The sequence below is a fragment of the Oryx dammah genome, unplaced genomic scaffold, assembly GCF_014754425.2.
Source record: "Oryx dammah isolate SB20612 unplaced genomic scaffold, SCBI_Odam_1.1 HiC_scaffold_1, whole genome shotgun sequence".
In the NCBI taxonomy this organism is placed as follows: Eukaryota; Metazoa; Chordata; class Mammalia; order Artiodactyla; family Bovidae; genus Oryx; species Oryx dammah.
In genome coordinates, this window is record NW_024070185.1 from 108510306 (window position 1) to 108526258 (window position 15953).

The 15953-nt window shown below is 41.0% G+C and overlaps 1 protein-coding gene across 2 annotated transcripts in view; it reads right to left on the reverse strand.

Moving 5' to 3' along the window:
• C5 (complement C5) overlaps positions 1–15953 on the reverse strand; it is a 139180-nt gene that overhangs the window by 66827 nt on the left and 56400 nt on the right. The window contains exons 4-10 of one of the 2 annotated variants that reach the window (XM_040242070.1): positions 12427–12497; positions 11020–11111; positions 9420–9502; positions 7032–7122; positions 5116–5230; positions 3219–3345; positions 379–494 (exon numbers count right to left, since the gene is read on the reverse strand). In XM_040242070.1, coding sequence (XP_040098004.1) covers positions 379–494; positions 3219–3345; positions 5116–5230; positions 7032–7122; positions 9420–9502; positions 11020–11111; positions 12427–12497 — 695 coding nt within the window. The remainder of the gene's footprint in view (positions 1–378; positions 495–3218; positions 3346–5115; positions 5231–7031; positions 7123–9419; positions 9503–11019; positions 11112–12426; positions 12498–15953) is intronic. The other variant, XM_040242080.1, reaches the window with a different exon arrangement.

Below are 15953 nucleotides of genomic sequence, written 5' to 3' on the forward strand. Positions count from 1 at the left end.
CAAGGAATGACATCTCTGTCTTAAGACTTTTTAAGAACGTGTTGTCAAATAATTTTAAATGTTAGTATTTTTTTGAACTATAGACATATGGAGCTTTATTTATAATACATATCGTTAATGTAAGGCTCATTTAGGGAATGCCTAACACAGACTATCCTACTAAATGCTGATACTGTCCTAAGGTTTGATATTATTCCCAAGAGAGAAGCTGGCTGGCAGTTTCCCACTGCTGACTACACTGTCAGAGAGGCCGATCTCACGTACAGATTGAGTTTCCTCTGTGCTTTGCCTCCATTATCCTTCCTTTGCTTGTCACCCCCCCATATTTTTTTTGAGAAAGATGATCTCATTCAGCAGTACCCCCACCCCCAACCTAACCTTGATAGAATATGGAATCCCAGGCTTCACAAAAAGAGGAGTAGCAACCAAATTCAGTTTGTAGGGAGAAAGGACATATTTGATGCCAGGAATTTCTGCTTCTTCAGAAAATCCACCTAAAGAAATGACAAAAATTTATTAGAAGTGTACTGATCTGTGTGGGGAGCTATGTCTGTCTCCATGTGCCTCCACAGACCCACTCATTCACTCCATTCCTGCACTCACTCATTTACCAGCAGCAAGTAGACATGGGTCTTGGTTCAGAGGGGCAGTGCAGAGAAGAGTTTAAACCCTTCTCAGGAGTTTCCAAAACCTTATGCTTAGGGCTTATGTGTAGAGATGGCCCTTGTGGAAGTAGACTGAGGCGAAATTTGAGGAGGGGATGCCACTTTTCACCGGTTGCTTGAGTTCCATTTAAATACATAGAAGACATTAAGGAGAGAAGAAAGGGTCAGCCAGAGACTAAGCCTTACAGGGAGGTCATCTTTAGGGAGCAGGGATATAGAGAGAATTGGAGAAAGCATAAAAAAAGAGCTTCAGGTAGAGAGAACACAGAGGGTCTATTGGCAAGACCCAATAGTGTTACCTTTCAGCTAAAACTTGTATACAATAAGTTATCAGAATAATATACAGAGCTCTAGTATCCCTAACTTCTTCCAGGATTACATCCCTGATACTCCCACCTATGGGCTCCCCAGGTAGCGCTAGCGGTAAAGAACCCGCCTGCAAATGCAGGAGATAGAAGAGACATGGTTTCGAACCCTGGGTCAGGAAGAGCCCCTGGAGGAGGGCATGGCAACCTACTCCAGTATTCTTGCCTTGAGAATCCCATGGGCAGAGGAGTCTGGTGGGCTTCGGTGCATGGGGCTGCAAAGTGTTGGACACGACTGGAGTGACTTAGCATGCACATACGCACCCCTACATACACATCCTATACTTCAGCCAACAGAGTAATCTGCTCTTCTCAATGGTCACCCTTGGTATGTCCCCTCCCTAAGAGTGCCCTACTTCACGCTGCCTGTCACCCCTTCCTCAAAACCCTACTGGTCTTTCAAGACAAGACCAGTCATCTTCAGGACACCTTGCTGGTTGCTCAGCGATCATCTGGGAGCTCGTCTTCTTCAGGAGGTCAGCAGCATTAAGCACTTTGCTTAGAGCACATGTGGAATCCCTTCTTGTCAAAGAGTTCTTTGTTTATTTGTCTGTAAGCTGATGCGCGTTGGTAAGCCACTTGAGTACTGGAATTACGCGTCATTAACGTTTGTAAGCCTGCATATTTAGCAGCACTCTTTGCATATCTAATAAACATTGCTTAAACTGAATTTATTTTAAATAAATTGAGAAAAATAACAGTAAGAAAGAAACATTAAAACAATGTCAAAAATATAGAGAGGGCAGGGAGTCTAAAATCATCATCATTCTCCCGCCTCTATTGAGCATCTGATGTACACAAAGTGCTTAATAACTCTGCATTTGCCTCAGTTCTTCCTTCTGCTACCCTAGAAGGACAAATTTTAAGAGGTAGAAGGAGACTTAGGAATCTTCTAGTGTAACAGGCATTTTATTGAAAAAAAAAATGGACTTAGTGTGTTTAAATTATTTGTTCATGGTTGACTGGGGGTTCAATATAGACCTGCAAATATAAGGTACATTAGTAATCGAGATATATCAGAAGTAAGACAAAGTAGTCCAACTGGGAGTAATGATTATTAACTATTAAAACCATTGGAGTGAGGGTTAAGAGTACTAGACAAGGTATTAAGAATGCTAAGGGGGAAAAATAGGTGGTGAGGAGGAGAGGAAGAAGAAGGGGGAAGACGAGGAGGAAGAGGAGGAGGGGAAGATGGAGAGGGAAGAGAACTGGGGGGCGGAGGGGAGGCGAGGAAGGGAAGACAAGGAGAAAGGGGGGAGAGGCGCTGGTCAGCGTGCTCTGCGCAGACTGACTCTTCTATTCCTGCCGTAACACTGAGAGGCGTATACCATTATTGGACCCATGTTAGAAACATCTCCTCCAGTTTTGGATAGAATTACTATTCCAGAAGAAAAGGGCTTTATCATGTACTTAAACTCCATCATCATACCACTAAGTGGATAAAACAGTGGTAGTCGTGGTAACTTTCGTTTGCATGGTACTTCACCAAATGTCTGTACACACATGATCTCCTTGGTTTTGATTCCTCCTGGGTGAGAAAACTGAGGTGCCAGATGTTCAAGTCAGACAGGCTGCGAGCCACTTGGGCTGTTAAATGGGCAGCTGTCACCCCTTCTTGCCACTGAGACAGTAGAGGCCCAGTGGCTAGGTGGTGACAACGCTGCGCTCCAGTCCCAGTTTTAATGGTGGGAAAATAAAATTTAACTACGAAAGGAAGTAAGATGTGAAAGAATGTAGTCATCATTTATACCTTTAATATGCTGTCTAAATATTTCCCAAGAGAAAGTCTCTTTTCTGGTGCATGCTAAGTCGCTTCAGCCACGTCCAGCTCTTTGTGAGCCCATGGACTACAGCCCGCCGGGCTTCTCTGTCCATGGGATTCTCCAGGCAAGGCTGCTGGAGTGGGCTGCCATGCCCTCCTCCCGGGGGCCTTCTCTGGTGGCTCAGAGGTAAAGAATCTGCCTGCCAGTGCAGGAGACAGGAGCTGCAGCTTCAGTCTCTGGGTCAGGAAGGTCCCCTGGAGAAGGAAGTGGCAGCCCATTCCAGTATTCTTGCCTGGAAAATTCCATGGTCAGAGGAGCCTGGTGGGCTATAGTTCATGGAGTTGCAAAAGAGTCGGACACGACTTAGCAACTAAACAACAGCAAATATTTGCCAAGAGAAAGTTTAAGAGGGAAAACAAACTTACCTGTAGACTCTATGATTGTCACACCAATATAGAGGTACTTGTCGTTTAAATCTTCTAGACTTTCATAAGACAATTCTTTAACTGCTGTTTCAGAGTTAAATGTGACTTGAGCCATTCCGTTTATCAACTTTTTAAAGGGGGAAAATAAACAAGTTATTTCAGAGAAGAATTTATAAGGAAAAAATGAATAAAATGTGCCTTTACTAGCCTCTCAATCGAAGACAAAGAGGAAAGCTTTAGCACTAAAGCGAGTAACTGGGTCCACAGTTAAGCCCAGAGTGTTATCTTCTAATCTATTTGTTTAGAATTATAGATGTGGAAGGATCTTAAACATTATTTGGTTCCACAGGTCTTTTTTGTACTAGCTGGCAAAGATGACTTCTTCCCATCACCGAGTCATCATCATCTTTCTAGGCCTCTCAGCTTACTTTTGCTCTTAACGAAGAGTTTATGGGATTTTTATGATATTTACTCTGTACTTTACTGCTTGCATATTAAGACACTAATTTAAAAACGCACAGTGGATAATGGGATATAGTGTTATCTACGATATGTTAGTTGCTAAGTCGTGTCTGACTCTCTGCCACCCCACAGACTGCAGCCTGCCAGGCTCCTCTGTCCATGGAACTCTCCAGGGAAGAATACTGGAGTGGGTTGCTATTCCTTCTCCAGGGGGTCTTCCCGACCCAGAGATCGAACCCCGGTCAGATTTTTACTGTCTGAGCCACCAGCGAAGCATATGATATTATTTAATTATTAACCACAACAGTAAAACAGATTTTGCCTTATTTTTTCTTCTAAAATTGAGTACTTCGAGGACAGGGATTTTTGTCTTATGTAGCTTTAAACCTCAGTGTTCAACATAGAATCTTGCATTAAAAAAGAGGCGTTTATATCTTAAATAAAACTGTACTTTGAAAGAGCAAGGGCTCACTAACTGGTGATGCAAGCTCTGTGAAAGTGCAGTAGTGAACAAAATGACGTGAGCCCTTACCGTCCACAGCGTGACGCAGAGAACACTGAGCCGGGGAAGAGGGTGACAGGGCCCTCTGAGCTCCAGCAACCACTCGGCCTTAACTGTGGGCCAGTGACTTCTCAGTGAGCTCACGGTAATTCATTCACTTACAAATTTTTATAGAGCCCCTACAAAACTTGCCAGCAACTGAGCTGGCTCTGGGCATATAGTGGGAATGATTCAGACCCCAGAGAGTTTTGTGTAGAGAACGATAAAGGAGTAAACAAAGCATTACTAACTGTAGTGGTTTTTCAACCTCAGCAGTTGACATTTTGGACAGGGTAATTCTTTGCTGAGGGGGTGCACTGCTCTGAAGGAGTTTCACAACATCCCTGGCCTCGACCCACGAAACGCTCATGTGACCCTCTTGCCCAGTTGTGACAACCACAAATGTCTCTGGACATTACCAAATGTCTCCTTGGGGGTAAAAATCACCCTTGGTTGAAAACCACTGCAATATAAAGTGTGAAACACGCTCCACCGAGAGTGACTCAAGGCCTGAGGGAGCAGGACGGGTGTAGACATGGAGACAAAGAGCGGGACGGCGTTAGCCAGGCAGAGAAGCAGCAGGAGGTGACAGAGCAGAAGGGCACTCCCGGGCAGAAGGAGCAGCTCTGCAGACACCTGGAGGCGGGAGAGACTGGGGTGAGTTGGCAAAACGGGCGACCAGCGCAAGGGAGAAGAAAGGGAGGGATGGGCCGGCAGGGGGCTTGCTGACGAGGAGACGGAGCTTCATCCTCAGGACAGTGAGGAGTCAATGGAAGGTTTCTAAGCTTCCATTTCCACACCTCTGTGAAACAATACAGAAGACCAGATGGCACAGAAGCGACTTTCCATCTCCAGCATTCACGATGGATCTTTAGGGGCAAGTGGACCTCTTACCGTTGTGCTTTGCATTGCTTTTTGCATCATTTCTTTTTGATTATCTTTTAAGTTGTCTCTTATTCCAAAAGAGATATAAACGTCAGCCTCGTTGACGACTTTATTATAAAAATATCTGTCAAATAATCATACCATAAAATCGTTCTGCTAACACCGTTACAATAATAAAGTCCAGATAAAATGTAACAATTTAAAATCACGTAAAGCATTTGACATACTTTAAAGTGCCTTTCCATCCACCATTACATTTCATCCTCATAAAGCCACCGTAATAAAGCCAAAGTACAAATTTTTATTACTCTGTGCTAGATGAAATAAACTGATCTTGAGGAGATCAAAAGAGTCAGGTCTGGGCCTCTTTCTTACAAAACACATCACTTCCTCAATGATTTTGATAACAGTGGAGAACTGCTCTTTATTTTCTTTTACATCTTTTAAAGCAGCATGCCCAGTCTCACAGTTATATAAGTTCTTTTTAAAAACTCTAACTGCATATTTCCTTTTTTAGTTTAGAATTAAAACCATGATAAAGAAAACTTTCTGTAGAGCCTACATGATAGCAAGATCTTACGTTTGTTATTCGTAGTTTGAACAAAAAAAGTAAGTCTCTCTGTTAAAAGAAGTCCATTTCTACAACTGTCTGTCCAGTGAGCCTTTTACAGTGGCTTAGATTAAGTGACAAACACTCTATCTGAGGAATAAACGCTAGTAAGAGAGGCAGTATAAGGTAGCATTTGAACGCATGGGTTCTGGAACAAGAGAGACCATGTGATTTATTAGCTGTATGATCTTGGGCAAATTACTTAACATTTATGTACCTTCATTTTTCTGTTTGTAATGTGGGGATAGTAATTGTATTTTTCACACAGAGTTTTGTAAAGATTAAATGAGCTAATGCATACAGAATGCTTTGGAAATTGCCTGACATATATAGTTATATAAATCGGTTACTGTTTTTAATAATTATACTAGGTCATTTTTAAATGGTAGGTCGCTTATAAAAATAACCCCAATTCTCCACCTCCCCATGTGTCTACTGCCTTTGCAGCTCCTTGGATGCAAAGGGTGTGAAGAGAGTCTGTTTCCTTCAGGCTGATGCTGTAATTTGCTTTGGACAAAAGAATGTGGTGGAAGTGACTGTGTGTTAGTCCCAAAGTATAAACCTCAAAAGGACTTTTATGCTCCCATTTTCTCTCTTGGAGCATTGCTGCTGCTACAAGCTAGCCCGTTGGTTGATGAGAAACACACATGGGCCAGTCATCCTTGCAGCTTCAGTCAACTGCCAGCTAACTGTCAGGCATCTGAGTAAGACCTTCGAGGCCAGCCAGCCCCCAGCTCACCTGCCAACTGACTGCAGGCACATGGGTGAGCCCCACTGACATCAGCCTGGCCCAGACAGCAGAACTGCCCAGCTGACTCATAAATAGTTGTGGTTTTAAGGCACTGGGTCCCAAAGTAGTTATGCAGCATTAGCTGGCTGATGAAGCCATTAAAAATGATAAGAAGTTAAAGCTTCATATCTCAGTCCAGTATCCTAAGGCATGCTGCTTCCTAAACATACACACTGAACTTACGTTTTTAGGATTTTTTTGGGGGGGGGTCTGGTGAATAATTAACCAGACTAAAATCGGAATCAGCTAAAATCAGTATGAGCAAATAAACTACAGGCTTGATGTCTTCTCAGTCAGGTAGTTTCAAAGTCATGCCAGACATCGCCACTAAATCACAGATCTCAGCGGTGTATAAATGTATCAGCTCACCACACAGTACACCTCAAACTTTCCCAATGTCATAGGTCAATTATATCTCAATAAAACTGGGGGTAAAAATCAAAGATCTCACTCTGGGCAAATGTCACCAAAGTTAGCACTCAGTTTAACTGAAAAATCTGAAAACAAAATAAAAAACGTTCTTACCTTGCTCTTATAGTAATTTCAAAATTAGTAAAGTCCTTATAACCAATGAAATTACTTTCTGGTTCTATTGAGATAGAAAAATGTGGCAACACTGAAAATAAAAACAAAGAAGCAACATTACCATTTGAATTAGAGCAGTCTTTAAAGCACAGCAACCAACTGCATTTCTGGTACAGCCGGATGAGCTGCGACATCAGCGCAGCATCCACCCTGTCATTACTATCATCGTGGACAACAGGATCTCTGGGAAGCCTCCTGTTCCACCAATCAGAGGTTTGTTCATACACTGCCTGCTAGAAGATCTTTACTTATACTCTGATTTCAGCACTTACAGGCAATTGACTACTCCTCCGCTAGATGAGCTCCTTGAAACAAAAAAGACTATTCTCTTTATTTTTGTGTGTCTCCTCCCTCAACCTTCTCATGAGCCACAAATATAGCATGTGCTCAACAAATGTTTATTAAATTGAAAATGGAAAAAGAAATGTCTTGCTTGTTTAACATTTCCCTTTTTTGCCTAATAGATACAATCTAACCAGTCTCCAAATTCCAACATAAAACTCTCACTTTAGTCAGTAAGCGAGAGCTTACAATTAGCTACAAGAAAGAAGCTTCATGCAAAATTAAAAATTAGGGCAGAAAGGAAGGAGGGGTTTTTTCCCTGTCTCTTTGGTATCCTGATTGCCCAAGAGAAAACAATTTCACCTGTCCAAAATAGCACAGTCTTCTCTTCGTTCTAACACAGCCTGTGTAGTAAGGTTTACAGATTCTATTAACCTGCACAACACTTAACAGAAATTGGGTGATTGTATGACCTTGACATTGTAGATCAAGACTGTCACATGAGAGTAAGTGAGATGGGGTCAGATATGGCTTATATGTTTCCTAGATGGTGAAAGGGCCTTTCTGCGTAACACAAACGGTAAAGAATCTGCCTGAAATGTGGGAGGAAACAGAAGTCAAAGAGCAATGCAACCTGTTGCTCTGGGCTGCATTCCTATGTTATTAAAGATCAAGGCAGATATGTTCTCTCCAAGATATGAAGTAGAGGAAATATTTCATCGTTTCATCCAGTACCTACTTGCCATGTCGCCTGCGCACTCCTACCAAGAGGGATACACCCGTGAACACGATAGACAAACCCTACCCTCACTGAGCTCACAGTCGAGCAGGGGAGACAAGCATAAGCAAAGAATTACACAAACACTTAAGACCGTTACGAAAGCTGATATTTATAAGTGAGTACAGGGAGTCCTTCCCAGGAAAGAGAATTCAGGGAAAACATCACTGAATAAATGGTTTTTCAACCGAGACTTGAAGGTGAGTGGGAGGTGGCTAGGTGAGAGGGAGGGGGCTGTAGGCAGATCATATGCAAAGTCACCATTACTGGAGTGGCATAAATGAGGCTGAGGAGATGGCAATGAGGAGGCGGTGGGAACTCAATAGTGAAGTAATGGCAAGAATAACTTCAAAGCAGAGGTAGCAACTGGGGGTTGAGGGTGGGTTTCCAGTAGTCCATGAGGGAGCCTGGTGATAAAATCGACGTGTGGCTGCAGATAATAAGAGGTGGATAAATTTTAGATATGTGCAAGAAGCAGCAAAAACGCGTGGAGGAAAGGGGACCAGTTAGGATTATATGTCATTTAGAGCCTATAATCTTTAAAGTTGAGCTTCATGATAGTAAGTTTGTTTTGTCACTGTTTACTAATTGCTAAAATTCACGTGTTTATTCGCCACATTATTATGAGTCTATTGGGAGAATTAAAAAATGACTTCAAGCAAAATAAAGTTAAACTTTGTATCAGAGCACACAAATACTCAAACAACTACAAGAAATGGGAAGGTAAGCGGTTTGTCCGTTATTAGTCCATTAACATGACTGATTTCAAAGCAAGACTATCTGATATTTTTGGATCAATGTTTTAGGCATTTCTGAGTCAGAAGGAAAACAGCACTGGACTTGGGGTAAGGCAGTGCACATGCTCCTGTTTGCTCACTAACGGGTTGTGATGAAGTGAGTAAACCACCTGTCAGTCTAACCAGCTTCCGTTCACCTCAACTCTGGCTGCTTCTCCTAAAACCCTAATTCTGGAAAGGACCTGAGCCAGTCAAGCTCCTCAGGGGGCTAGGTCTCTTGGAGCTCTGTGATGAGGAAGACAAGTCCAGAGGGTTGGTGTGCTTGTTCAAGGTTAACAGGGCAGCTACACCCAGAGCTTAGGCATTCAGACAACGCCCACTCCTCCCACCGCCGCAATCAGTACTTCTAACCATACCAGCAAGCAGCCTCATTTTCGTCTGGGAGTGATTTTGCATTAAGTTCATTTGTGAAAAGAATTATTGCAAAAATGCTAACTCTACATAGGTAAACTTTTAATCATCAGAAATTACCATATTCTTTAATTTCAAAATATGCGGTTCCAGTTGTTGAAAAGTCTTCTTTATATTTAGCTCGAATGGTCCACACACCGTATCTATGGAAGCAAAATATTTAAAATTATGGAAGTCATGAAACGTGCCTGTTATGTTGAGGGGCTAGCGATGTGAAAGTGACCAATGCAGACAGGACCCCTGTCCTCAAGAAGTTCTTTGCGACCCCCACGGACTGTAGCCCACCAGGCTCCTCTGTCCATGGGATTTTCCAGGCAATAGTCCTGGAGTGGATTGCCATTTCCTTCTCCAGGGGATCTTCCCAACCCAGGGACTGAACCCGGGTCTCCCGCATTGTAGACAGATGCTTTACCCTCTGAGCCACCAGGGACGTCCCAGTTTATAGCCTAGTGGGGAGTAAAGGCAAGTAAGTTAATAAAGAATTACTTACAAAACTGAGATAAGTGCCATGAAGAAAATAAGAAAGTAAAAGGAGGAGAGAGACAAGAAAATGGAAGAGAGGGACTACATGCGATGTTGGATCCAAGATAGCCTCTTTGAAAAGAGAGCATTTAACCCACGTCCTAAAGAATGAGAGGAAGCCAGCTTTGTGAAGAGTGAGATGAAGCACATTTTAAGCAGAGGGGACAACCTGTGAAAAGGTACTGGGGTAGGAAAGCAATGGTCCTAGGAGGCTCTCATGGCTGATACATAATCTGGCATAATCTACCACTTGGCATAAGACGCAGCTGGAGAAATGATAATAGTTATACAATAATCGGATCAATTCTTTGCTATTACGGAATATTTTCAAGGAGGTACACAATTTTAAAATTACCCAAATTATGTAAATCCCCCAATTTCATCCACATTTCTAGAAGATCTTCAGTACAGTGAATTAACTGTGAACTCTCTTCCAGAGGGCAGAGCAAAAATGACCAGAAGAAGATTTTAAAGTGATATCACAGTCATTTTTATATGCACTTATCCATCCTCCTTTAAGTTTGAGGGAGGCAGGGACTCTGTATTCTTTATTTCTATTTTAAATTTCTCATTCCTGTTGTACTTTGACATTTCCCAGGAATGTGTTCACTAAATTTTTATCACGTTGGGTTCTGTTTAAACATGTTCTTAATCCTCTAGCGTGAGACCAAATGGAGGAAATGACTTCACTAAGCTCTTCCCTCTTGAAATCTGTCTTCTGGAAGTCTATGCAGTAAAGACTACAGAAGACCAATATTTTTATTGGTCAAAGCAAGACGTGGGACAACACCAGCCTTTTAGACTGACAGTCTGTTAGATTCCTTGAAGGGTGGAAGGTTGATGGTTTTGATAGAAAAAGGCCTAGGTACTATTTTTTTTTTGCTTCTTCCAAATTTTAATTTTTATATGTGAAGAAGATTGGTGAGAAGTATTGGGAGTGGTTTGTTTGTCTTGCCAGAACCTGAGCCTAGCTTTTCATGAGACCTGAAAAGACTTTCACATTTCTTTCACACTTAACTTTTTGTTAACACTAGGTGGCTCCATTTGACTGGTTATCTATCGATCATACCCAAAAGTTCCAGATGTCTGTTTTACAGAAAACTTTATTAAAAAACAACAACAACAAACTTTAAAATACTTAGGATTAGACGGAATCTTGAAGTGAGGAAAAGAAATAATTCCAGTATAATCATTTTCTTCTATCATGTCAACTTCTGATCCTTCGGGATCCTTTGAAGAAAAACAGACAATTTCCAAGCATATAAATCACATTTAAAAAATTAACTGATTACGTTGTCTTTGATTGATAGAAATATTTACTAACAAATATCATGTCTTCAAATTAAATATGAAGGAGGAAAACCATTTAAATGTTGTGAAGGACAAATATGGCTCATTTAAGGCATTTCCTCCTTTTTTTGACTTTCTTCCATCTCCTGCCTCACTTAAAAAAAAAAAAAGTAAATCAGTGTCCAGGGTATCCTAGTCTCAATTATCTAGAAGAGATTCAACTCTCTATTGTATGGCTAAAAAAATGAACTATGACAAAAACTGATGTTATAATGAACCAAATAATAGCTTACACACTTTATAGGTACTGGAATCTAAATTTTGCATGTGTTCATTTGGAACTTTCCAAAGCAAATATGCTGTAAAATTCATTTATTAGCTAGAAATTTTGAAAGTTTACAGTTATGTCAATAATTATCAACCATAATCTTGGAACACACTAATGCTCCTCAAATAATTCTTTATAAAATACTTAGATGTGAAAGTTTATGAAAGTTTCATAATTTTTGTAAGTTATAAAGGATTCAAGGTTATTCCTGTACAGCCCTCTTTTCACTCATGTTCTGTTAAGATTTTTGGTTTTTTGGTTCCTTGAGTAGGAGAAAAAGGTGCTGCAACCTGCAGTAGGGGACCTACTGTTAATAGGTGAGCAGTTATTTCCTCATAAAACTTTGTAGGGTTTTGATGTGAACTGGGAAGACCATGGGAATTTATTGCACACATCTGTTATGTACATCATGGCTCATGAAAGGCTGATAATTATCGATCTTTATCTCATGGGGTTAGCACTATTTTCCATGTGCTAGTGTGTCTTACTTACTAAACTCTAAACTCCTCAGGCATAAGTGCCACAGGCTGTAATTCTTTACCTTGTATTGTGCAAATCAAAAATATCATACTTAATAGACATTCAACTAATTCTTAGTTAGTTGAATCGATGGATTAATTCACTAAGTTGAATTCTTAGTGATTGAGGGGTGGTCTTTAAGAAATATATCATGAAGGATGTACTTAAATGATTTGGTTCAAAACCATAGCTTGTTGAGATTTTCATTTTCATGAGATTTTTACATATTGTAAAGGAATAAACCTATAATGTTATACACACAGAAGGTGTTCAATAACCATTTCTGAACATTGAATAAATTAGTATGGTGTCAGGACAGGGTTATGGAACAAAGTATCTTGTCCTGATGAAAATTTAAATAATTTAAAAATTTTAATATAAAATTATTATTTAAATAAACATACTCACTATGAAAGTTAAGACAGTTTCTCTTTTGGCTGGCTTCAGGTCATCATTCAGTGAATAAACTCTAACCTTTACTGTAAGAATAATCGATATCATCAATAACTTTGTGAAGCACAGTATTTTGATATTTTCAATAATCATCCTTAAAAGAGATGAGCCTTATCTTAAAGATTCAATACATAATCATATATGAAAATTCGTATTTAAAAGAAAGAAAAAGTTAACTTATAGACAAACACATCACTAAAAATTTTTTCTTTTATTGCGAATCCTTCTCAGTTCAGTTCAGTTCATTTCGGTTACTCGGTCATGTTCGACTCTTTCCAGCCCTGTGGACTGCAGCACGCCAGGCCTCCCTGTCCATCACCAACTCCCGGAGTTTGCTCAAATTTATGTCCATCAAGTCAGTGATGCCATCCAACCACCTCATCCTCTGTTGTCCCCTTCTCCTCCTGCCTTCAGTCTTTCCCAGCACATCACTAAAATTTTTTTCTTTGAAAGAGAATCTTTTTGGATTCCTTTAAAGAGCTACTTCTAATGAATTTAAAGAACAGTTCACTTTATTAAAATGTATTTGCTTATATCTTTGGGGGAACAAATATATAGTACAAAATTAGTTATATCTGTAATTAGGCCAGAATTTATTAAAAATTTCATAGTAGCAAAATAGTGATGTCTACCCTATGGTTGCATTGAGCTTAATCACTCAGTCATGTGGACTGAGTGTGACCCCATGGACTGTAGCCCATCAGGCTTCTCTGTCCATGAGGATTCTCCAGGCAAGACTACTGGAGCGGGTTGCCATGCGCGCCTCCAGGGGATCTTTCCAACCCAACCTGGGATCGAACCCAGGTCTCCTGCACTGCAGTCAGATTCTTTACTATCTGAGCCACCAGGGAAGCCCAAGAACACTGGAGTGGTTATACCAGGAATATAATAAATCATCTCAGAATTGAAGATTTTAATGAAAAATTAGGTGGTTTGTTTCAGACTATACACTCTTACAACATGGCCCCAAATTGTCTCTTATTGTTGCTAAGGATAGTTTTGAATTGTACAGTTTTGTTATATTTATTGAGCCAGATCCTACAAATATTTGTTCATTGTTAAAAGAATAATGGCAGGGGGCTCAATAACAATTAGTTCCCTTCCATGTCTTCCTGTCAGGTAATAGATCCCCACCTTTTAAACAAATCCATCTGCTTAGCTTTAACTCTTAGCTGCTGGAACACGCTGGTTTAATTCCTTCCAATAACGTATTATAATTTCTCTAGGGTTTTTCTGATGCTCAAATCATTTCATGGCCAGAACTTTAACCTCAAAAGAAAACTGAACTGATGTCATAAACCTTTTAAAGGGTCAGTATTATGCAAAGCTCTACCTGAGAAGCCACATATTAAGCTCTCTAAAATTGATTTCACTAAGACCATAAGATCAAAATGAAATGCTCAGTAAATCCCTCTGCCCTGCTGTCCCCTCACCCCTGTCTCTCAGCTCGAGTCCTCTCTCCTGCCTTATGAACATACCTGGTCCAGCCCTGAGCATCACTGAGCTGCTGCCGGAGGCAGTGTGCTGCAAAAGTTAAGAGTTTGGGCCCTAGAATTAAAAACTTTGGTTCCATTCCTATCTCTGCCACTTTCTAACGTGACCCAGAATAGGATACTTAATCCCTCTTACCCCTTAGGTCCGACATCTATAACAAAGGACTGCTAGTATCTGCTTCATAGCAGGTGAGACTAAATGAGACAAAGCTTTGCATAACCCAGCGCATAATAACTAACCAATTAATGCTTATTGTTTTTATTTTATTTTTATTATTTCTATAGCTACTGCTTGTCCACTTTCTAACTCAGTTTGTGCTAGGTTAGAAAATTAATCTTGTCTTCATAGCGATGGTATGTGAAGTGAAGTGAAGTCACTCAGTCGTGTCCGACTCTTAGCGACCCCATGGACTGCAGCCTACCAGGCTCCTCCGCTCATGGAATTTTCCAGGCAAGAGTACTGGAGTGGGGTGCCATTGCCTTCTCCGGGTATATCAAAGGCAAGTTCAATAAATGCTTTTTGTACCAAAGGTATAGCTTATAGACTTTTTAAATATATATATTGAATGCCTTCTATGTGCAGACACTATGTTAGGCACCGAGATATGGTGGTGACGAATCAGACATGGAATTCCTCTAACGGAGTGGAGTAGAGAGGCAAACACAAGATCCCACAAGTAACTGTCAACTTCCAGGGGTGGGAAATGCTGCGAAGGACACTCCCCGGCTTTCTGAGGCTGACACAGGGAGCCTTGAAGCAGAAAAGGCTGCCCTCTATGTGATGGCACGGAAGAGTTGAGTGGAAGTTCAGAGGGCAAGGAAGGTGATGAATGTACCGGGAAGAGGTGCGCAGGCCTTACTACGGACAGGAGAGTGGTATAAGAAAGCAACTGTAAAGAGGTCAGTTTGGCTGCTGTCTGCGGACGAGGGGCGGCCCGGTGGGTGATGAGGCAGGAGGGGAGCGCAGGACACAGGCTATGTGAGATTGGAAGCATTTTGGTCAATATTCTGAAATCCTTCATCCTGTAAAGCCTTGAAGATCTAAGCCTCTATCCTAGAGGTACTTATATGAAAAATCCCTCAAGGATCTTCAGATTAAAATGTGAGGACTGGGACATTAGAGTTATAAATAGCAAGATGTAATTAATTTCAAAAAGAATTACTGAGTAATTCTTTTTCTTCTGTGTAATTAAGGCTTTGTGCTATTCCATAGATTAAACGATAATGGAAAATACTTTCCTGGCGCTTACTCTGGGGTAGGCAGTGTTTGCAGTGCTTTATACGTATGAATTCACCGAACTCTCACAACAACTCTGTGAGGTAAGTTCCATTACTATCTCCATTATACAGATGAAGAAAACGGGACTCAGAAAGATTAACTCACACAAGGTCATGGAGCTAATAGGAGCCCCAACTGTGATTTGAACTCAGGCAATTTGGCTCCAGAGTCTGCTGTTCACAACTATACTTCGCTACCTCTCATTGATGAGTCAGATTTAGAGAGAGGTGCTCTGGTTTTTTCTATGATCTATTCTAAGATAGAATAGGTCTTAGAGAGATCTTAGAGATCTCTCATCTCTACTCTAAGATGAAGACACTATATGGTAAAGTTCTGATAAAGAAATAACAAATGGGGCCGTTCTTAAGGGAAACCTTAAGAGCTAACAAGAAGTCCCAGGGTCTGGGTATCAGGCTGCTTGATGGACAAAGATGAGGACCCTAGGGACTTGCCTGGAGGGCCAGTGGTTAAGACTGTATGCTTCCATTGCGAAGGGCACAGGTTAAATCCCTGGTCAGGGAACTAAGGTCCTGCATGCCACAGGGCACGGCCAAAAATTAAACAAGAGAAAAAAAAGATGAGAACCCTAAATAGTAAGTAGTGTCAACAAGACCCAATTAAAGAAGCATCCTCTAATATGCAAGGAGGACAAGGGTGATGGTATATTTGTTTTGGGGTATGATGTTTAAAGGGCTTTCCTGGTGGCTCAG